Here is a 24,652-nt window from a genome sequence, read left to right on the forward strand (position 1 = left end):
ATGAACTGAGAATTCTATGGCTGCAACACATTCAATAAATTCCGGGACAGGCGGCAAAAAAGACTGAGAAAGTTGAAGAATGCTCATCAAACACCTTTTTGGAACATCCCACAGGTGAACAGGCTAACTGGAAACAGGTGGATGTCATTAGGTAAAAAAGGAGCTTCCCTGAGTTGTTCAGTCATTCACAAGCAAAGATGGGGAGAGGTTCACCTCTGAACAACTGCGTGAGAAACTAGTTTAAGGACGATGTTTCTCAAGGCACACTTGCAAGGAATTTAGGGATTTTATCACCTCCGGTCCATAATATCATCCGAAGGTTCAGAGAATCTGGAGAAAACCAGCAATTAATAGCCGTAACCCTCAATGTCAAGGATATCATCACATGGACTCAGGAACACTTCAGAAAAACAATGTCAGGAAATACAGTTGGTAAGTGCAACTTAAAACTTCACTATGCAAAGCAAAAGCCATTCATCAACAACACCCAGAAACGCAGCTGGCTTCTCTGGGCCCGAGCTCTTCTAAGATGGGCTGATGCAAAGTGGAGAAGTGTTCTGTGGTCGGGCGAGTCCACATTTCAAATATTTTTGGAAATTTTGGACATTGTATCCTCTGGGTTAAAGAGGGGAAAAAGCATCCAAACTGTTATGGATGCAACGTTCAAAAGCCAGCATCTGTGATGGTATGGGGCTGTGTTTGTCCCAACGGCATGAGTAATTTATACATCTATGAAAGCGCTGTTTATGCTCAATGGTACATACAGGTTTTGGCGAAACACGTCCTGCCAATCAAGCAATGTGATTTTCATGGACGTCAAAGATACTAGACCAGGGGTGTCCAAACGTTTTGCCAAGGGGGCCAGATTTTATGTGGTAAAATGTCGGGGGGCCGACCTTGGCTAACATTCTTTACATTGAACAACAATATTGTTCAACAAATTTTAGTAAGCCAGTCTGTTTCACATTTCCATTTTTATTTTAATTTCAACAATCTTAAGAATTTCTTTTGGTTCATTTGAAGCAGGTATATCACACGCAACTGCTTATTCACTTGACTTTTTCTTAAACAGAAGTCTCCTGAGTGCAAATTGATTGATTTGAAACATAAAATGTATCACCATGACTTTTCAATAGTCACAAAACCTTTGACTCGAACAACAGGGAAATGAACAAGCAATACACATATCTACAACTGCAAGGATCATTTGAAATATGACATATCTGTCAATATAAACACGGAGTGATGTCTTGTTAACTCGTGAGTGATGCCCTCTAGTGTCTAAATGCTATTACTCATTTAGTGAATGCTATTACTCATTTAGCCACTAGAGGGAAGCAGTACTCTATGAAACATCACTAACCAGTCTACGAGACCTCAGTCAATGCAACACGTGTTCCATTGCGCCCAACCTGCGGGCCAGACGGCACTGATTTTATGACAGGGGCCGAGGGCCGGATGAAATTCGACCGCGGGCCGGATTTGGCCCGCGGGCCGGACTTTGGACATGCCTGTACTAGACCATATTGTCCTGCCTGCAGTCCAGACATGTCTCCATGTCTAAAAATGTGTGGTGCATTATGAAGCGTAAATGACAACAATGCAGACCGGGCTGTTGGACAAATGAAGCTGGAGATCTAGCAAGAATGGGAAAGAATTTGACTTCCAAAGCTTTAACAATTGGTGTCCTCAGTTCCCAAACAGTTGTTGAATACTGTAAAAGGAAAAGATGATGTATAACACTGGTAAACATGACCCTGTTCCAGCTTTTTGGGAACCTGTTGCAGCCATAAAATCACAAGTTCATAATTATTTGCTCAAAACAAAGTTGATCAGTTTGATGATTAAACAGATTGAAAATGATTTGCAAATCATGGTATATTCTGTTTTATTTGTTTAACACAAGTTAATGATGATTTGCTCAACACAGTTCATCAGTTTGTCTTCATAATGCATTTAATTATAGGTTGACTATGATTCACAATTCACTTTATAGTAATCCTAATTTTTCACGGTTAATGAACAGGTTCAATGTCAGGCTTCCACAGAGCTTGCTGATGATCTGATCATTTGAATCAGGTGTGTTGCAACTCTCCAGGACCTGAGTTTGACACCCCTGCTTTAAGCTATCACTTCAGACTTAATCTACTTCCTGCTTCCTTGTGACACGTCTAAAAAAACACCTAACCTGTTTGGGAAACGTTTAAAATATGTCCTCCTAACCCCCAAATTGGCCCCGTGCTTCCGTTGAAGCGATGTGCCATCCCTGCGAAGGGACGAACTGGCTTACATGCTTCCACACACCCCGGGACACATTGGCAACGTTTTGGAGCGCAGTTTAACTCATGAAAGACTTGGCACTTGTTGAAAAAAAGTTGTCGCCAACACAACACTACGATACAGTATGTGAGACAGTCAACTGCGAGAAACAAGGAAAAATGCCAGGTGAGGCCGAAATGAGAAATGAAATGAGAAAGAGACTGGAGCGACTGGTCAGGAAGGCCAGTTCTGTCCTGGGCTGCTCCCTTGACACTCTGGAGGAGGTGGGCAACAGAAGGATGCTAACTAAGCTAAAAGCTATGATGGCCAGTCCCTCCCACCGCCTCCAGCCCGCCCTGACAGCACTTGGTAGCTCCTTCAGCCACTGACGCTGACGCTCGTTCCTACTGACTGCTGCCAGGCTGCTGAATAAAAATAATAATAATAATTAAATGATGTGAAAGACAATTGTAAATAGCACTGCGATGTATCCATTTTGTATTTATATTGCACTTAATTGAACGGTGTTTTTTTTCTTCTTTCTACCTACATTCTTGCTGCTGGAGGCTGTAAATTTCCGCAGTGTGGGACAAACGAGGGATATCTTATCTTAATGATGCACAGCCATTCAGCTCACGGGATAAATCCACTCGAGCAGTCATTGGTCGATGTCTCGCCGGGAACCGATCATGCACGTTTTTGTATGAGCGCTCGTGGCATGGACAGTACAGTCCAGGCACGTACAAAACGTCTGAGTCATTCGGGATGCAGGGAAACCTTCTCTCTCGGGCATCAACATGAAACAACGCGTCTTGACGCAATATGGCTGCCAAGATGGCTGTATTTTTTCATTTGTAATTTTTATTTGTTTGTTAATTAATACAAGTATTTTTATTTTGGAAAAACCTGAGAAGCACTGACGCAGCAAAACATGAAGCGCAAAGTGGCAAGGGATTACTGTATTTTTACCGGTATTCATTTTTAACACAACTTCCCAATGTGAGTGGAATTGTTTTTTTTATTTTGAAACCTTGACAAGAATAGCCTATCAGAGACTGTCGAGACAGAAGGCATTGCAGAAGGGTGTTGTCAATCCTTGGTGTCCATGCTCAGATGACTTACTTTTGGTTAGCATCAAACGTTAAAAAGAAGTAATTGAACAGCTCCTAAGACAAAACAAGGACAACACAAAAATCCATGATTTAATAATCATGCCAGCAATGCAGCACATGTTGGCAAAGAACGTCTTTGCATGTTCCTATCGTGCACGTCTCGTGCATTTTCACATTAGTGAGGGGCGTGGTTTTGGTCAGAAGGGCTTGAAGTAAGGCTTTATTCAAATCTTGCCAGCGGCTTGAAGACCGCCAACGCTCAGAAAGCAATTTTGCATTTTAGGATTGCAAAAAAATCTAACAATGTGTTTAGATGGCTAAACCCATGTATTTCTTGTTTTTATGGAAAGCAAATATGAATTTATGAAAGGTAATTGTAATATATTTGTATTATGTCGTTTTCAATCAATAATGTAGTCATTTACATTTCAAGGATGAGCTTGCTCGGGTCCTGGTGACGCTGTTCGACTCCCGTCACCTCCTCTACCAATTACTATGGAATATGTTCTCCAAAGAGGTGGAGCTTGCTGACTCCATGCAGACCCTTTTTCGGGGAAACAGCCTGGCTAGCAAAATAATGACCTTTTGTTTCAAGGTAGGAAACTTCACAACTGCAGGCAATTTTCTTTGGACATTCATTTTTTTCTTAGAAATTGTAATTTTGTTATGTCATTGTATTACTATGTTATGTTATCTGATACAAATTAGTTTCCAACTCAATGGAAACAAAATCATTCTGTATTCATTTTGGTTGTATATTAGGTCTATGGAGCAGCATACCTGCAGAAGTTACTGGAACCTTTGTTAAAAGGGGTGATCTCAACCCCTGAACACATCAGTTTTGAGGTGGACTCCACTCGGTATGAAACTCTTTTTTTATCAGTCCCTTAGATTCTATTTTACTCTCTTCATGAGAAACATAACAGCCAAAAATATTTGCTTCTAATTGATTCAATGTATCCACATGGTGGTGCTGTGGCCTATCCACTTTCCTTCTGTTTTTCTTGACACTAAAGCCAGCAGCACACTGAGCAACATGACAGAACACAGCTGAACTATTCAGTCATGTCATACAGAGTGCGTGGTTCTGGAACCCATTTTCCGTCGTCACCCACCGTCTGCAACTAGTTTGGCAGCGATTCCAAATGTCAACTCAAAATGAATGACGCCGCAACAGCACATTTCAGCCAATTAAGTGTGGTAGGATAAAGGCAAAATGATCCCGACTTCTCCTAATGAGATGGGAACTAATATCATCCCACCCCCCCTTCATTTCTCATCCTCATGTCCAGGTTTTGCGAGCTGCTCTTCTTCTGTAGGCCATTTGCTCATTTTCTAGGAATTATTCAAAATTTTAAATGTAGCTTCTCACCGACTGTGGAACCTTGTCATGAATTGAGTAATTAATAATTGATGGTTTAGGGAAACCACCGTTTCATATGTTATTTGCAATTATTGTGCGATTTCTTTTTTTCACATACTGCCAAATCGGTTTGGATTTTTTTCTCCTTTTAACACCGGCACATAAAATCACTGAAAGCCTTTATTTTGGGATTCACTGATACAGGTATCCATAATGTCACTGTACAAATGTACTCGGACACAGAGTCTTAAAATGCTTTGATACTCTGACACCGATACCACTTCACCAGCCTAACCGTATATCTTTCGGGTAAGACCCATGCCAGCCGCCAACCGTGTGTAGATACGTCAAGGTAAACATGGATGAAAACTACTTTAGCCGTCTGCAAATTAATCACTGACAAAATCGGGGTTCCCACACATCCTGAAAAGCCTGGAAAATGATTGACCAATTAATAGGAAGGAATTGGAATGAAAGCCAACAAACTGAAAAGTCGCCATTCATCCAACCATACATAAGGTGATCCAGTTTACAAGGCACACTGTCAATTCTTTTGTGAAAATGAAAAAATCTCAAGTATGCCTTATGGTCCGAAAATCACGGTAGTCTTACTCGGCCACATTTGACCCCGTATGTCATGTCTGCTCCATTGTCCAACAGCAGAAACATAAAACGCTCTATATCAATGAGGAAAAACTTCATTTGAAATTTGGCTCGATTAAGATATGTGCACAGAGAAGCAGAGTGATGACTTTGCAGTTTTTAACTAGTTTTTACGCCCCTGGGCTATTCAACCTGGCTGTGGTAGTGCCACAGGTCCTACCATGGACTTCGGCCTTTCTCCAACCGATCACCAGCTCATTAGTCGTTACCTGTATTCCATAAACTTGTTTCACTTAGCAGTGAACGTAATTGAGATGCCCAAAATATTAGTGTTGTGACTTTGGTGAACGAAGCGTTCTTTTGAACGGCTCTTTTGTGGTAAATGATGAGACTCAATTCACAGGTGCGAGAGAGCCGTTCATTTGTTTTTTTGAGCAATTCATTGTGGTATTTTGAAACATTGAAGCAATCTGGTGGAATATACAAGACAGTAGGTACATTTGTACAAAATAACACCTCTTCAAAGCTTGTGGAGGAATTTATTTGTGTATGTTGTGATAACTTGGCTCATAGTATAGCAGATAAAAAGCCGGAAGAACTTCTGGAAAAGAATTTCAAGAAAAGAGAGGAAACCCTGAAAATTGATGATGAACTTCGTCTTCATTGCTGTGATGCAAGCTAGTTTCCAGAGTTCCGTCATCCGCTCTGCTCCAGACCACAATACGTCGCCCGCACGGCCCAGCCCACTTCTGCCCCGCGGCAACAGAGGCTATCTGGTTGATCCAGCAAAGATCATATCTACAGTATTATCTCAAAGATTAACATATGTAAATCCAAGTAATCTACACACTGACCTGAACAGAGAAAATACCTTTTCATGGCACTGTAGTGTACAATTCAGTTTGCTCAATTTTGTTACTAAAACTATTCTGCGAGTTTGGTTTGGGGTTTTTTTTCTTAAAAGTTGGATACTTTCTCCTGACTAGAATAGAAAGTAGACCTCATTTCTGTGTGTTTTTCTTCCTTTTACTCATCAGACTGGAACAAGGTGAGAACTTGGAAGATAATCAGAGAAACCTGTTACAGATCACTGAACGCTTCTTCCATGCCATCATCGGCTCATCCAGCGAGTTCCCCCCTCAGCTTCGCAGCGTCTGCCACTGTCTCTACCAGGTAGACACCCCCCAAATTCAACTCATTCATGACCCGTAGCTTCTAACCACCCCGTTTCTCATGTATACATTTCAAGCTCCTGCTTCTCCATTCTCTCCAATTTGTGATGCTGCTGAACTCGCTGCTCTCTTCATCGCGCACATACTTGCATAGCTGTTCATATTTTTCTGATCTATAGCCCCTTTTCATGATTGGATTTCATCCCACGATATTGAAATAATTCAGTTTTTAGAATCGACTGTTTTATAATCTCCTGAAAGACAAGCAAGTAAAGCATCACCATGCTATAATTGGGTTTATTTTCTGGATTTTTGCCATCACCATAATCTCTGACAAGAATTAAAATGTGAGAAATATGGGGGGGGGCTTTGATCAATCCAATGCGGCGAACGTTCTCTTCTTTCACCTTAACCAGCAGAAGGACAGAACTGAAAGGAGAGGGGTTCTCAAACTTTTTCGGGGCATCAGGAGATTTATTTTTTAAGCACCCCCTTTCTAATCAAAATAAATAGAATTGTTAATTTTTTGAGTGGCTGTCACAAAACAGGATTTTCTAAGGGTGTGGTGCGATGCATATAATAAACATCATTACCCTTTTGATCCTGGAGTCACTGAGGGTGTCATGGTTTGTTCACCTGTATTCCGTGTCCCCAGCGGAGGTTCAATTCCTACTCGGCTTCATGAGTGTGAAAGAAAGTATAAAGTATAAAAGTATTAAAAAAAAGTATAAAAGAGTTATATGTGCCCTATGATAGATTGGCGTCCAGACCTGGGTGCAGTATTTCCATGAGTTAGCTTCAGCTTTCTGTGACTTTGAACAGGATAAGCAGTAAAGTTTTAAAAATGGATTGATGACACAAGTGTATCTACACAGTAACAACTGACTTGTGCAATGACTATCAATAGTGTACATCCCTGTTAAAATGTCATGTTTTTGTGGTTTAAAAATAAATAAATCTGACCAAATTAATCAGAGAAATCTTTTCAAAAAGCGAAACAAAAATAAAAACGATGCCAAGAACTGAATGCCCCTCCAAAATTGACGAAAAGACGAGAAGAAAACTGTCACCGTCGGCCAGAGGCTGCAAATTTCTGAAATTTGCACATTTCATCTTGAAATACACGGGTACCTTATGCTTCAAGTGCTGCAGGGAGCACCTTAGCCGTACCTCTGATTTTGCAGTTCCTCACTAACTGGGTTGAGGAGGCTTATAGTTGGCAAGTGTCTGTTCCGGACTCTTGTCACGTCCCCATTATGTTTTCAGGCACTTATAATCCCTTCAGGGACAGCGGTTACAACAGTGGACAGCCTATTATGTTATCAAGTGACAGGTTATCATTATTGGTGCATAAAAGGGCTAATATGCTTCTAATTTTTCACAAGCAGGCTAATTAATATTTTTATTATTTGTGTTCATAATATCCTTGCGCAGTCAGATGAGGGAGCGGGCACCTGGACAATGTTTCCAAAAGCTCCCTTGGCTTACCAGTACCAGTTACGTCCAGAGGTCTGCACTTTTTGAAACGATCAGGCATAATTTATTGCAAATTATTTTGCGAACCCCCAATGTACAACTTGTGGACCCCAGTTTGAGAACCCTTGCTCTTGGGTGTATGCGTTCAGTATGTCAAATTTTATTGAGAGAGAAAGAAAGACATTGATCCTGACATCTAAAAGAAAATTAGGCATTTAAACCTGCAATTTAACTCCAACCATTTGAAAACCAATGTTTTTAATTTTTGCTGGCAATGGCAAAAATAATTTAAATCGGGTTCCTCTTGAAAAGATATTCTCCAGAGAACGTCAGGTATATGTATCCCCGTGGGACATATGATTAACTTTCTAATCAAGCAAAGTTTACCTGGAATGTTTTTCCTTTGAGTTATATGATCTGCAAAAATCCTAAACATTCAATACATTGAAGGCTTTGATCACATCTGAAGCATGAGGGCATGGCAAACTACTGTTCCACAATAGAAAGAAGAAAGTTGCGTCTATTACGAAATGCAAATAACAACAATAGGAAAAAAAAGTATTTTGAAGATAAGAGTGCTATTATTTTTTGGCAAGTTCTATTTCCAATGGATTTTAAATTTGGAACTATAATATTTTAAGATGATGCAATCGGTGTGATCACTGCATTAACGAGTGAAATTTTTTTTACTTGGCCATGACGACACATTTATTTTGCCTAAAATCAAGGCAGCTTCACGCTACTGCTGCCACTACTACTGCTCTAACTGCTGCACATCATGTTGGCGCTGTTGTCCAGGCGTTGAATTTTATGCTTAAGTGAACACCCAAACAGTGATCCTGTACTTGTTCACTGATTTTGCTTTTTTAACTTTTGCTTTCCCATTCTTCATTTGGAGTTTTCTTATGCAGCTTATAAGGCACACAAAGAGTGCATTAAATTCTAGCAACAACAGCGTACGCATGGCATGCTTCCTTGCCAATTAACAAATAGCTCTGTGACTCATTTTTTTCTGTCATTGACAAGATCGTTAGTTTTCAGCTTATCTGTCTACCTTGATTGGTAAGGTTATGTGCGTATGTATAGCTGGTGCTGTGACCATGATTGTACTCGTCTCTGTTCTGTAGGCTACTTGCCACTCTCTACTGAATAAGGCAACTGTAAAAGAAAAAAAGGAAAACAAAAAAGCAGTAAGTTTGGAGACTCTATTTTCCCTCAGATACTTTCCCCCAAATTCTTTCTCCCTAAAGCAAAAAAAGGCTTTTTTTTTTCATTTTCCCCACTTGGTTTATTGTCTTCATTTGTTTAAAATGAATTTGAATTGCGTGTCCCTCAAGAAATGTTTTATTCTTTTCTGCATTTTCAATTTGTGTACAATAGGGATGCACCGATTGATTGTGAAGTTTCACCTTAGTTGGCGACCATCACTCTAAAACCAATCCCCCGCTGATTACAATTAAGCCTGTTTACACTTTAATCCAGAGAACCAAACGCCTGCCTCTGCTTTTTATTTCAATTTATTATGTTTTAAATGTGACAGCTTTAATTTAACTGATCATGCTCTCATACTGCCTAAAAAGGTAAACATTTTAAAAAGTATTGACATAGCAGTTCAAATTCTGAACAGATGGTAAACTTCATAGCACAGCCGTTAAGTCGGAGAGCATTTGGTGCTGTCACTTAAATGACTTCTCGAACTGTAAAGACTCTGGCAAGTGAGCGGCTTAAGCAAAGTTCACTTATGTTCACTATATAACTATGGCTATGTTCACATTGCAGTGTGTGTTACTAAACTGTTACAAAAAAAAAAATTAATGTACAATTGTACGTATAGTCTCCCTGACAACCACTCTCACCCACACGCATCACGAAAGTACCCGATTATTTGCACATACAGAAGAGGCCCATGTCTGGCATTAAAGAAATAAAAAGTAATTGCACTCATTTGAGGACATTACTCAAGCAAAAAATGGTTACCTTCATCTTCCAATACATCTTAACCCTTCTGCAGTACAATATAGTACTTCACAATCGAATATTTATCCAAATAAAATTTTTAAATATATCACATTGTTCTCACCACAGATGCATACCTGTCTGTATATGCTAACTTGTGCACTCATACATAACTGCTCTAAAATTGATGCCACACCCCCCCCCCCCATCTCCCTGCAAAAAAAACCACAGCCAAAAACACTCAAAAACAAGCCACACTACAAAGCAATGTTGGTTGACCGAGACTCATAAAGTCCCTTTTTTTTTGTTGCAAAGTGTGCCTTGAAAGTGAATTTATTATCATGGTCTCATCATTCTCCATCGTAAATCAAGTTTGGGATGCACATAGAGCTCAACCAATCTGAAGCGATAGCAGCAGAACCAATGAGAGGACTGAGAAACTCACTCCGTCACCCGCCGGCGAGAATGCGTTTCGGAGGTGAATCTCCATTCTGATTGGTTAAAAGATCCACCAACGATTTTACTGGTACATGCGTGTGTGATCGATGCCTGCACTCAAAGTTCATAAGGCATTTGAATAAATAATATTAGCATGGCAACACATCGAATCTGTAGTCTGATTGGACAAAAAAAACAACAGACTGTTGGAAATCAATTATAATTTCATTTAAGATGTAAATTCTTCAGTGTTTGGGGGTGCAGAGAAGAATTTGAAGCAGGGAGCAGGAATAGTGTACCAGAACATCTGTACCAAATATGAACAAGAGGTCCAAGAATCAAGATGGGCGAGGCACTTCCAAAGCATCAACCCAGCTGGCCAAGATTTTGTGGGACTTCCAGATCCAGACTGACTAGCCTGACATATTGAGGGTGTGTAAACATCAGAAGACAGCAGTTGTGATGGATCTCGCAAGTGATGTCGTCAACATCTAGAAAATGGAACATTTTATATATATATATATATATATATATATATCCATCCATCCATTTTCCACCGCTTATCTGGGGTCGGTTCGTAGGGGCAGCAGCTTTAGGAGGGAAGCCCAGACTTCCCTCTCCCCAGCCACTTCTTCGGGCTCTTCCCAGCGGATCCCAAGGCGTTCACAGGCAGGCTGGGTGACATAGTCCCTCCAGCTTGTCCTGGGTCGTCCCCCGGGGCCTCCTGCCAGTGGGACATGCCCAGAACACCTCACCAGGGAGGCGTCCAGGAGACATCCTAATTAGGTGCCTGAGCCACCTCATCTGGTTCCTCTCGATGTGGAGGAGAAGCGGCTCTACTCTGAGTCCCTCCTGGATGACCGAGCTTCTCACCTTATCTCTAAACGAGAGCCCGGACACTCTGCGGAGAAAACTCATTTCGGCCGCCTGTATCCGGGATCTTGTTCTTTCGGTCATGACCTATAGCTCGTGACCATAAGGGGTGTTCACATGGCAACATTTGCTCCGGTGCTGCTACCCCAGTCGATCGTTCACATGTGCAAAGTTACACTGGTGTAGCCCCTGAAAACAGCTTAATCCGGAGCAAATTTAACCCACCTCAGAGAGGTGTTTTAAAATTTTTCTCCGGAGCAAATGCTCGTTTGCGGGGCAGCACCGATGTAAAATGGTACGTGTGAACGCTGCGGGGTGAAAAATTTGCTCCGGAGTTGATTACATACAGCTAGAATGTGTTGCTTTCATGCTCTGTCTCGGAGTTGTTTGTGTAGTTGGTTCCTCTGCTGAGTGTTCACAGCCCCCCCAAAGAATTTATTTTGTGATTGCCTCTCTTGATTTTCTGTTTGGTTTTCTGAGTGTCATTGAAGTCATCGTTGATTTACGTTTTCGGGGGCGGTTATTGAACGCCTCTCGCGCAGACCGAGAAGGAGAAGGATGTGCCTGTACAGTAGTTGCTTGAGTTTTAAAAAGAACGAACACGACGGCTCTGTTTTGCACCGCTGCAGAAACTGCCAAATGAACGCAAGTGGGGCTGCATCGGGGCTGCTCTGGTGTAAGATATATCGCAACAAAATAAATCGGTGCAGTACCGGAGCAAATCTATGTTGTGTGAACACCCCTATAGATGAGGGTTGGGACGTAGATCGACCGGTAAATTGAGAGCTTCGCCCTATTGCTCAGCTCGTTCTTTACCACGACAGACCGATACGAAGTCGGCATCACAGCAGACGCTGCACCGATCCGTCTGTCGATCTCTCGCTCCCTCCTGCCCTCATTCGTGAATAAGACCCCAAAATACTTTAACTCTTCCACTTGGGGCAAGATCTCCTCCCAAACCCGGAGAGGGCACTCAACCCTTTTCTGACTGGGGACCATTGTTTCAGATTTGGAGGTGCTGATCTTCATCTCAACTGCTTCACACTCAGCTGCGAAACGCTCCAGTGAGAGTTGGAGAGCCCTGCTTGAAGGAGCCAACAGTACCACATCATCTGCAAAAAGCAGAGATGCAATACTGAGGCCACCAAAACGGACCGCCTCAACGCTTCGGCTGCGCCTAGAAATTCTGTCCATAAAGGTGATGAACAGAATCGGCGACAAAGGGCAGCCAACAAAAACTGCAATATAGGCGTATCCAAAAAAAATCACAACAGTAAAATACCTACAGTATTTTAATGTTTATTTTTTTCTGTCTTGGGGATAAAATATTACTTGGATTGTTTTGTTGGATGCATTCTTTGGTTTATGATGTTTGCCTGTGTGTCATAGTTTTCTTGCTAGTTGCAAGTAACTGTCCCGTTGATCATTGATGTCTGGTAATTCTTGTGCATACTGAAGGATTTTTGTTGCCATTTTCATTACTTCCTTGCTGGATGGTGGCTTGTCATCAGGAGTTGAGTCCATGCCTAGTTTCGTAAATTTGCATCTTTCCGACTAAATGTCTGATGGATCTTTTTAACTTTGTGTCCAGCCTGCTCAAAAAGGCATTTCACTCCGCTCCAGTCGTTACAGTTCTTCTACGTTTCGATGCGATGATCTACACGACGTAAGTGAATAAAGTTAAAATCTTTCGCAATTACAGTAAAACACACGCCAATAAAAAGTCACTTACATGTCTTCGTTTCGAATCTGATGAATGAAAACGGCTAAGCGAACAGTTTCTTCGGTCGTGTCGAGTGGTTGCTGCTTTTAAGAAGTGCCGCGTTCTCCAGGACGTAAGTGAATAAAGTTAAAATCATTGACAAATACAGTAAAACGCGCGGCAATAAAAAGTCACTTACACGTAGTCGTTTAGAATCTGATGATCGAAAAACGCGAAGTGAAAACTTGTTTCAGCGTCAGTATTTTCCGTCGCATCGGGTGGGCGTTGCGTGCATTTAAGCTCATGCGGCATTACACCTCCATCTGGGTTACGGGTAGTGGAATTTCCGCTTACGCAAGTTCCGGTAACACGTAATATCGTAGTCAAAATGTTAATGCATAGGTTTTTATTCCGGGTGAAGGATATTCCTTTCTATAGAATTCCAGGGATGGGAATATTTACTGTATATATACAGTATGTATATTAGAGCTGTCAAACGATTAAAATATTTAATCTACTGTATTTTCATGACCATTCGGCGCACCGTAGCACGGAAGCTAAACAGATTTCCGTTGTATTTTATTTAGCCATCGTACAATGTACTCACGTTTTTCGATCAATCATCACCCAGAAATCCATCAAAGTTCTCATCCTCTGTATCAGAAGCAGAGGACTGCACATCTCAGTTGTCATTGAATGCATCACATGCTAGTGTGAGTTGCTACGCATTGCCGAGCGGAAAGGAGGAGTAGCAACAGCAAAGTCAACATTTCTCTCGTGTGAAGCTTTCCCACATTTGAAAGTAAAGAACAGAGCGAAACATGGTGGCAGCGCGCGTGTGTGTAGAAAGAATTGAACAATTGTGCAAGTACCGGTAATCCATCAAAAGCGCCGTGCTCCCTCTCGTTGTCAGAGTCAAACTCATTGCTATGTGGCTCCACAGAAATGCCGGCTTTGCCAAAAACTCGAACAACAGTACAAGACAAGCAGACATGTTCGTCCAAGCAGCCACAATCCATTCGCAAATTGTGGCGTAACTCGCCCAGCGCTGCCTCTCACTCTTTGTAAAGTTGTGTTTGCCATCGATAATCCATTGTTCCCATGCCGTTCGCAACTTTACTTTGAATGCCCGGTTGATGCCGATGTCCAGCGGTTGGAGTTCTTTAGTCAAGCCTCCGGGAATAACGGCAGGCTCTGAGTTCATTTGCTTGACTTGGTTTTTCACCGCTGTTGTGAGATGGGCACGCATGCCAAAAGCATAACCGATGGCTTGAAGTTTGAACTGAGCTTCGTAGGCGTGTCTCTTTGTCGAATTTATTTTCGGGGGTTCTTAGAAACCAAAACTGAAATTGTTTTGCAACAATGCACATTGCCACACTCTATACAGGTGTTGGTACCTGCTTGGAGTGACCCTTTAGCGTCCACTTACACGCCCACCCTTCACTCATTGGCGGACTTTCCCCCGCATGCCTGTCCTCTCTCACGTCTGCCTTCTCTCTCTCTCTCTCTCCATATATGTATATATACACGCCCACCCTTCACTGATTGGCTGACTTCTTTGCCGCAAGCCTGTCCACAGTCACTTCCGCCTTTTCTCTATATAAACAGCGTGTCGGCTGTCAGTCAGGTTTTGGAACTCAACGCATACAAAAGACGCTCCGCATCATAAGGCGTCCTATCTATTTTGGAGAGAATTTGACTTTTAATGGTGCCTTACAGTCGTGAAAATACGGTAATTAAAAATGCAACTGTCATAATTAACTCAAATTCACAAAAATTAATCGTGATTACTCACGCATTTTTTATCGTTTCTGAATTTCCTTTAATCTTTTTTTGCCCTATTTGCCTCATTTTAATGCTCTCATCAACATGGAATCATGAATCAGTTTTCTATGTGCAAAATGCAAATATTTACTAATAACAATTTCGATTTTCAATTTTACGTGAACATTTTTCACTTGGAGCAGTTATTCACATATAATATCTCACACAATATTACTGTCCATCAACAACAGTGGAAAAAAATATTTTGTCACACAACAGCTGCTTTAACAGCTTTTTATGGAATCAAAACAGAGCAATATAACAAAGTGCACATCTAAGGTAAACTAGTACTCAGCCTATAGTGGATTTAAGCCATGGTTGCATACTTCGTTTTTCTCAAGTTTACTTTGAACACAGCAGTCAGGCTATGTTGATTATGTTGGTTCTTCTTGCGCGTAAGTCTAAACGGTTTTGTGTCGACATTTCGGATGACTACACTTGGTTCGATGACAACACTGGAGAAGTTTTATTTTCGCTAGGTCGCTACCACTGCACCACTGAACTCTCGATGTGCCTCAGCGCACCGTCGCTGTTAGACGAAAACAGAGAAGCTCCACCCACTTTATATGGACACGTAACACTGTAACCTTCCACACAAAATAGTTCCAAACAAGTAATAATCGCGTCAGTGGCATACATCGTATTCGACAGGCTACCTGCTCTTTATTCACCAGAGGCTCATCAACCTAGTCTCTATTTCTCTACCAAAACAGTGTCTTCATCCACTTGGTGTACCTTAGCCTTCTCCGCTATGTACAATCTCTGTACACAGCTTGTAATGGAGGCTCTCGCTGGCAATCCGTAGTGGAGTCGTCGATGAATGATTTGAGCTGTGGACAATGTTGACAAGCTTGCATGCAGTAGCCATACATTTAGCTATGGCTTCAGCAAATTTGTTCTTCGTTGTGTCATCCATTTTCTTCACTTTGAAATGATCCATAGCTGTCTATCTTAGACGAGGGGGCGTAATACCCACGTCAGGTGTGTGGTTGGCCATTAAGTGGTATTTCAGACTCGACGTGCTATGATGATAGCTCAGTTTACGACTGCAAAACATACAGGTAACTTTGGTCTTGTCAGTGGAACAATCTGGCAACTTTTTAAAAGTAAACTCTCCATTCATAAACTCTTTAAGTATCCGTTTTCGGTGTCTCTGCCGTGGCAGGCAAAACAAACGTGCGTGGACCCGTGCAGCGTGCTTCTTGTTTTGTTTCTGGTTTATTTATAGAGCAACGTAACATCCGCTGTGACGTGTGCCGCGTTAATCTCACGAGAAAAAAAATAATCCTGTGAAAATTCATTAATCATTCATCAAATTAATGCCAATAAAAACGCGCTAAACTGACAGCGCTAAAATTATATATATATACTGTATATATATATATATATATATATAATATATACACACACACACACACACAGTAAATGTTCCCACCTACGGACTTCTGTCAAACGGAAATTCCCTCATCGGAATAAAAACCTATGCATTAAAATTTCGACTACGATATTACATTAACCATCGATTCCTAACAACGGAAGTTCCGGAAGCCATACGGAAGCCCACAGTGGCGCAAACTCAAGCAAGTCCCGCTCGATACTGCTGAAAAACTGTCCGCGCCGCTATTTACTCTCATCGGTTCCAAAACGGCGACATGTAAGTGACTCTCTTGGCATGGGTTTTTACTGGAATCGCAAATGATTGTTTTATTTCATTCATTTACATTTACGTCCTCTAGATCATGGCATCCAAACAAATAGAAACGGTAATGACCATGGAAGGGAGAGTGGAATGCATTTGATTAGCTGCTCAGAGTAAATTGCTTGTGGCTCGATGGACAGTCGAGTAAACGGACGTTTCTTGGAATGCTTTACCTGTTATTGTGCTAAAAGCCTTCTGCGAACTGGACCGTTAATTACAGAGAAGGTTAGTTCAATAGAACTAACTATGGGCATCAAGGAAATCGAAGCGTCCCGTCGCTGGCTTCAAATGTTTGTTGCATCAGCTGAACAATGCTGTCTTATGTGGTGATTGTGGGTAGGTGAAGTTCAAAACAGTGAGTGGAAAGAAAAGCCACCAGGTCTGTTACTAGTCTCATTTTGTAGCAAATGGTCCCAATTTCATGACACATCTTGTACTGTATTTTGTTCATATACTCTACCTGTACTACAAACTGTAGTTTTTGTTATAAAAATGTTTTGGGCAATATATTTTTGCATTTTCGTGCTAGTGTTGTTACGCATGTATTTTGTTAACATACTTGCATGTTTAAAGGACATGTACCACAGTCGTTTTCCACATAAGGAAATTGTTACAGTGAAACTCCTCTACAACGAAACCTCCATGGGTGAAAATACCCCCCATAGTGTGAAAAAATGTTCGTGCATGAAAGCCATTCCCCCTTTTCTTCTCCCCCTAGGACGAAAAGTTACGCAGTTATGTATGAGTGCACAAGTCCTTACTCGAGAATATTTACCTGTGTGTGTGTGTATATATCAGAATCATCTTTATTGGCCAAGTATATAGAACTGTTAAGGAATTTATTTCTTACTGTGATTTTATTTAGCCCCTCTCTGTTGTTGGATCTGTTTAAACATTTCAAACAAAGAATGTAGTATGCTGTTGAAGGTATTTCCTGCTCACTGTGATTACAATCACCTTAAGTGCCCCTTGACTCCCACCACTTTTCGGCCCCCCTCCAGAGGGCATGTTTAACATCAAAAGAGGAACAGTTATCTCAAGTATCTGTGTTGCTGCCATCACATAAAAGCTCAGACCGAAGAGAATAGGGGGTGTAGTGGTGTTCTGGTCTCACCTCACCACTCCCAACTTTTTCCAGCCACACCGGGTCAGATGACATGTTAATTTCTTTGTTTCTGGGATTTGCATGGAGGCGTAACTGCCCGCCTCTCATTATCATATTGTCTCTATCTATTCTCATGACCGAATCAATTCGTATTGTGATACGATACGAAACGATAAACTGTAGAAAACATGGCGCGGTGTTGGGTCTTTATTCCGCCTTATGCGCACTTTTGCAGCCTGTTAACTATCGTAGCTCACACGTACCGTTTTAAAGTGCTTCCCAGGGCCCTCCTAGATTCCTATTCTTTGCCCGTGCCCTCGGCGAATTGTACAAGAAGCAAACTCTGAATGAGAATAATGACGATAAAAGATAGACCGCAACAGCTCTGATTGCAGACTGCTGAGCGCCAACAACTTCCGGTGACGTAATCACGCGCCATCATAAATTCAAAGTTTACCTGCTTTATTTTAATTTTAAAACATTTTTTTGTGAAAATGAGACTGATATGATGATTAGGTTGCCGCGTACATTAACACAAAAGTATATTACTAACATGTACAAAGACACACAACTGGTTGTTTTGTGTTTTTTTTTCTCCTCGACACTCCTCGAATCTATTTGGGACCTGTCTTAGATCTACCGGTAGTTCAGGATCGACCTAATGGGCACCCCTGGAATAGACAGTCTGTCACAGAGTCAAAAGCGTGACTCGACACAAGCGAAGGTGCTGGGAGGGTCTGTGAAGATGAGCAGCCAATCAGGTCACGGGATGAATCTACTCGTGCTGTCATTGGTCGACGTCGCACCGGAAACTAATCATGTGCCTTGAATGAATGCCCGTTACATATACTGTACAGGCTCAGAGTCATTCGACTTTTTTTCTGAATACGGTATTTTGTTGAAAAAAAGCGTGATGACTGAAGCCGCGATAAATGAAACGCAAAATAGCAAGGATCACAATTTTTTTTCCCCCCAATGCCATTGAGTGATCTGTTGTCAATTGATCTTTTTCTACAATACCAACATTTATTTTGAATGTATAAACATAATACTACCGCCATATAACATCCACCCATCCACTATCAAAAGCTTGAGCCTTTCCCAGCTCTTGAGCCTTTCCCAGCTGTCTTGGGGCAGTAGGTGAGACGCACCTTGAACTGGTTACCAGCCAATCGCAGGGCACACAGACAAACAAGCATTCGCGCTCACAGTCACACCTAGGAAAATTTTAGAGCATTCAATCAACTTGCCATGCATTTGCACATAACGGTCTAAATCAATCTATCTATCAAACTGGCAAAAACGCACAAAATTCCTAAAATATTTCCGTTTTTCTTTTACTACTTACTTTTCTTGAACTAGTTGCTGTGGCTTTCAACTTATTTTAGTAGGTCTTGAACTCCTCATGTCATACTGACTATAAAATATAGACTGTTCAGTTGTATTTGGCTCCCAACTAAAAATAAATAACTTGGTCTTATTACAACCATATCAATTTGGTTTGAAGCATGGCCTATAATTACGATACAAAATGGTAGAAATTGCACAAAAGACAAATGCAAACATTTCTTTTTGCCTTTACACCATCTTCTGTATTGGAAGTTTGACAAGTGCTGAATTACATTTGACTTTCAGAGATTGTTATTGTTACGCAAAATAAATTGTGACATGATTTGTCACGTGTAACCCTGTCTTGCTTCCAAACAAGATGTAAAAATCATCCATTTGGCTCTTCCACTTTTGGACATCATGACTTACTTGTTCTACATCTGTCATTCACTGTTTGAAAATCAATCAACATCATTCAACACATTTTCTTCTGAATGTGGCTGGGTTAATGCTCATTTTCTCGCTCTTTTAATCCTAATTTTAAAATGTATCTGTTGTGATTCACTCTTGCTCTGGGTCTCGCCATGCATGAATTCAGAGTAACCTTATTCACTTTTCCTTAACCCAAAACCAGCATTTATGTTGCCATGGTTCACCTTACTCTGGTCATCTGGAGATAGCAATACCGGATAATCATTTTTCAAATCATTGGTTTATTGTGCCCTTCATTAAAACTCATGTTTTTGTCCTTCTCTTTGCCTCTTCCTGGCCCCCTTTCCCAAACCTCTCTACTTTATTTTTGTTTGACATCTATTTTGTTTTTCCCCTTGTCAACTGCCCCTGATTCTTTCATGCTCCTTTACATAGGTGGTGAGTCAGCGATTCCCACAGAATAGTATTGGTGCAGTGGGCAGCGCCATGTTTCTGCGATTTGTAAATCCAGCTATTGTATCCCCATATGAGGCTGGCATCCTGGAGAAAAAGCCTCTTCCTAGAATCGAACGAGGTCTCAAGCTCATGTCTAAGGTAAGGACATAAAAACAATATTTATAAAATAATAATGTGGATAGTCCGAAACAACACTGCATTTGTTCGTCTGCTTAATTGTGATAATGGTCGATGATTTGCCACAGCCTAAGTGACGGATCATTGCTGTGCGTTCATTTCAGTGCAGTTGGGGCATGTGATGTTAACCTTTTAAAAATGCATGTGAACTGTTTTTGTATGTAATATACTGGAGTGTGAACAAAAATGAGTTTATATGAAGAACAAATAATTATAAATAAGAACAAATAATAAGAAAATTCAATTCAAATTAGGTTTAATTTAGATTAAGGAATACAAAACACATTTTAAAAATATACTTAATTCTTCCATGCAGTGCTATTATTTATTTATTAGTTATTATTTATTGGCTGAAACATTTAGTCCCACATATATTCTGCAGGACAATGCAATGGCACTGAGAAACGGTTTTAATTTTAGTTGAATGCTACAGAATAACTTAACTGTCAGTGGTTTGAAGGTGTTCCCTCACAGAGACACATTCACCTTAATCCTGGTCTGTACACATACCACCCAGTATTTCATGTTATTTTCATCAGATCAGACAATCATGATAAAGGCGCTGCCTATGTAAGCACACTCTGTCTCAAAGCTTAGAACATTGGCAGACTCCATTCATGGTCGTTGTAAGTGTAATTGTGGTCTTTTCCTTTAGATTTTGCAGAGCATTGCCAACCATGTCTTGTTTACAAAGGAAGAGCACATGAGACCCTTCAATGATTTTGTGAAGAACAACTTTGATTCAGCCCGAAGGTAGGACAATCCCAATGTTAAAGGTACTGACTGTAACCACCATTGCGTCCCTCACCTGCTACCTGCTGAGAATTGTGTAGAAATAGCAAATCGTGATCAGTGGCATTGTTAAATGAAAGAAATGTTGGTTGGAAACTACTTTGCGGGCCTCCTTACCTGGAAAACCCCACTCGGCTCTGTTATGAGTAAATGTGATCCAAACCTCAATTTCTGTGGCCAGACAGGCAACAAGTTAGTCATTTGTTGTAAGAACCAACAAGTGCTACCCCAAAGCCCAATGAAAATAATTAGCCTATAGCAACCACTTGCTACTTTGAACAGGAAGTGAGTGGCTGACTGCACTCTGCCGATGTCCAGACGGCAGACAGGAACAATATGTCAGGCAGACTATCCCCGCGGCTAGTTCGATCACCTCGAGTGCCAGCTGGACGGCAACTTCTGCTGGCTATCCTAACACTACTAGAGCAACCTGTGCTAGCTGAGTTGATATCCCGGCCAGTTGGACCTTTACCTCGACTAGCCAGGCTAACACCTTTGCCAGCTGAGCCGAAACCTTGGTAGGCTAGGCTAACAACACCGCCAGTTAGACCTTCAGCTCCTCTGTCAGGGCTCACATTGTAATGTAACTGTGCTTTAATGATATGTTATGCTACAGCAATAGTGTTTGCTTGCCAGCGTGTTTTAACTGCATCAGCGTGTGTGTTGATGTCACAATTTGTACATTCACCACCCTAGTAAGGATAAATGCTTCAGAATATGGATGGATTGATATGTGTTTTGGCTTCCTCCTTTCCTACAAGCCTGGAGTCCCAGTATCTCATTGTGCTTCACGGCAATTGTTTTTATTTAATGTACCTTTAATCTGATTGTTTTTACAGTAACAGTAGTTTTGTATTCCGAATACATAATCCCGGCAACAGCTACATACCTCTGTGACTCCCCAAGCCTGGTTGCAACTGAATGAAGATTTTATATCAGGGTCTCGAACTCGAGTCCTCTGGGACCGCTTTCCTGCATGCTTTCCATATCTCATTACTGCAACACATCTGATTAATTAAATTATTCGAAATCATTGTTAGGCTCCTGCAGAGCTTGTTGATGAGCTGATCATTTCAGTCAGGGGTGATGCCACAAGAAGATATGAAAAACATGCAGGAAAAAGTGACACTTTAGGACCGAATTTGACCTCACGTACTGTAAATGCCATTTGCATATTATTGAATTGTCATTTCTTTGACTTTTGTAATTGATGTACAGTATATGTTTTCTGTTGTACTGCAATGTTGTGGAAGAGCCCAACTGGCGACTGGAGTTGAGAATTAGCATTAGTTCTAGCCGCCATATGCATTCAAATTTTAATTGTAATTATTAAGGTTTGTTGGAAACAAAGTCAAGCACCATATTGTGGTCCTCCCAGGTTGCGCACCTGCCCCATTGCGGCGCTGTTGCTGATGGGGATTGACTCAGATTAGACTATAATGTGTCTGAAGATTTCAATTGCTTCACTTTTTAGTCTAACTGGTGTCTTCATTCCTTTTGCAGTTTTTTCTTGGACATAGCATCTGACTCTCCACCCAGTGACTCCGTCAACCACAGCCTTTCCTTCATCAGTGACGGTAATGTGCTCGCCCTCCACCGACTGTTATGGAACAACCAGGAGAGGATTGGCCAGTACCTCTCCAGCAACAGGTCAGCATGTACGCTATCTAGACAAAAACAACCTGGCATACTTCTTAATTATCTGTTAGTCATTGAGGAGTTCGACTACACCCCAGTTTGACCCCTGAATACTTTTGTTTGTATAGTGAATTAATATTGCACTTCATTTTTTAAAAAGTAACTGGCACTGTGTGAATTATTTGCTAATGTAGAAAGTGACATTCTATCTCTCCAGAGACCACAAGGCTGTTGGCAGGCGTCCTTTTGACAAAATGGCAACCTTGCTGGCATATCTGGGGCCACCTGAACACAAGCCTGTGGCTGACACTCACTGGTCCAGCCTCAACCTGACCAGTTCCAAATTTGAAGAATTCATGACCAGGTAAGATTACATATAAAATAAAAGCACATCTTTCAAAGTAAAAACGAGGTATATTTTATATTTTATTTTGACTTCAGGGTCACAGTTAAGGCCAGTCTGAGACTGATACTTTGCCACAGTCTTGTCTAGTTGATTGGGCTACTCTCACTCATTAAATATAGGAGAAATAAATACAAATGTGTAAGCTGCATAAGGGCTTCCCGTGTACAAGTGGTTTGCACGTCTGCCTCACAATGCAGAGGTGCAGGGTTTAATTACAGGGCCCCGCCTTTTTGTTTGGAGTTTGCATGTTCTCCGTGCCTGTGTGGGTTTTCTCTGGGTATTCCGGCTTCCTCCTACATTCCAAAAATATACCAGGAAGGTTAATGGAATACCATACTCTAAATCAGGGGTGCTCAAACCTTTTGGACCGATGATCTACTTTTCGATCAACCACCCTCCCGCGATCGTCCTGTTACAGCGCATGCTCGCATACGCAGACACTTACACACGCATACCATGATGAGCAACAGCCACAATGGCCCCTATGATAAACTAAACAGAAAATAAAGTGGACACAAGAGTTTGAGTTTGTTAAAAAAAAAAAAAATCGCATCCTACCTTAGTGGGAGAGACCTGACACAGAGGCATGCGACGCACTTCTGCAGCCTGTTAAATATCATAGCTCATGCATACCGTTTTAAAATGCTTCTCTTGGCCCTCCAGATTGCCATTCATGAGGAGTGCAATCGGTGAATTGCACACAAAATGAACTTTGACTGATAAGAAAAAATAATCACAGCTATTTTGCAACGGCTCTAATCGCAAGCTACAATTGCATAGTGCTAACAACTTCCGGTGAGGCAGGTTACCCGCCACCGTAGGTTAAAGGTGACCTGCTTTATTTTATGTACCATATTTTCACGACCATTTGACGCACCGTACGGTTGGGCGCATTCTCATTAATGGGTGACATTTCTGTATTTTACACGTAGACAAACCGCACTGTATTAATGGGCGCAATTTTACAATGGTAAAACATACGGCAGCTTAAACATACGGCATGCATGCGCGCACGCTAACACGTTAGCTTGAAGCAAACGGTAGCATGCCAAGACATACAGATACAAGCTAAAAACACGTTTTTAAAAAGGCAACGAAAGCAGAACTGAGTTCGGGTGTATTTTATTTAGCCATCGTACAATGTTCTCACGTTTTTCGATCAATCATCACACAGAAATCCATCAAAGTCCTCATCCTCTGTATCAGAAGCAGAGGACTGCACATCCCAGTTGTCATTGAACGCTACGCATTGCCGAGCGGAAAGAAGGAGCAGCAACAGCAAAGTCAACATTTCTCTCGTGTGAAGCTTTCCCACATTTGAAAGTAAAGAACAGAGTTAAACATGGTGGCAGCGCGTGTGTGTGTAGAAAGAATTGAACAATTGTGCAAGTACAGTGCACTCCGCTTAATAGAACACCATTGGGCCGAAGCGCTTCTGTTCTACTAAGCGGAGTTTCTATTAACCGGAGACACTTTATTAGGTACACCTTCAGACACGTCGACGACCAAGTTATGCACGCAGAAAAACCCCTGCTGACGAGTTAGAAGAGATATTTCGACTGTGGACGTCCATATCTTTAATCAAACAACAAAACAACAACTTTAATCAACTTCAGTCAAACATCTCAAATCACGAGAAAAATTTCGTTACTTTTGTCTGGAAACAGGAGTCCGTAATTTTGCGGTTGACTTCCCTCTCAATGCGCTGGATAAGAGGGAAGTCCTGGAAACCGCGGGCGTACCTTCTGAGAATCCGGCAATGCATCGTATCGTCTGAGTATGTCCTTCTTATCCGCAGGTGATGGCCCTCGTCTCTTGAATGAAGTTGAAGCCATTGTGA

At 41.4% G+C, this 24,652-nt stretch overlaps 1 protein-coding gene across 6 annotated transcripts in view; it reads left to right on the forward strand.

Annotated features, from left to right (window-relative positions):
• nf1a (neurofibromin 1a) overlaps nucleotides 1-24,652 on the forward strand; it is a 102,765-nt gene that overhangs the window by 45,935 nt on the left and 32,178 nt on the right. For 5 of the 6 annotated variants that reach the window (XM_052078760.1, XM_052078764.1, XM_052078762.1 and 2 more), the window contains 8 exons: nucleotides 3,805-3,966; nucleotides 4,134-4,231; nucleotides 6,375-6,510; nucleotides 9,113-9,175; nucleotides 19,779-19,937; nucleotides 20,632-20,729; nucleotides 22,272-22,418; nucleotides 22,624-22,770. In XM_052078760.1, the coding sequence (XP_051934720.1) occupies nucleotides 3,805-3,966; nucleotides 4,134-4,231; nucleotides 6,375-6,510; nucleotides 9,113-9,175; nucleotides 19,779-19,937; nucleotides 20,632-20,729; nucleotides 22,272-22,418; nucleotides 22,624-22,770 (1,010 nt within the window). The remainder of the gene's footprint in view (nucleotides 1-3,804; nucleotides 3,967-4,133; nucleotides 4,232-6,374; nucleotides 6,511-9,112; nucleotides 9,176-19,778; nucleotides 19,938-20,631; nucleotides 20,730-22,271; nucleotides 22,419-22,623; nucleotides 22,771-24,652) is intronic. The other variant, XM_052078763.1, reaches the window with a different exon arrangement.

Source organism: Hippocampus zosterae, chromosome 10 (genome assembly GCF_025434085.1).
Source record: "Hippocampus zosterae strain Florida chromosome 10, ASM2543408v3, whole genome shotgun sequence".
Lineage (NCBI taxonomy): Eukaryota > Metazoa > Chordata > Actinopteri > Syngnathiformes > Syngnathidae > Hippocampus > Hippocampus zosterae.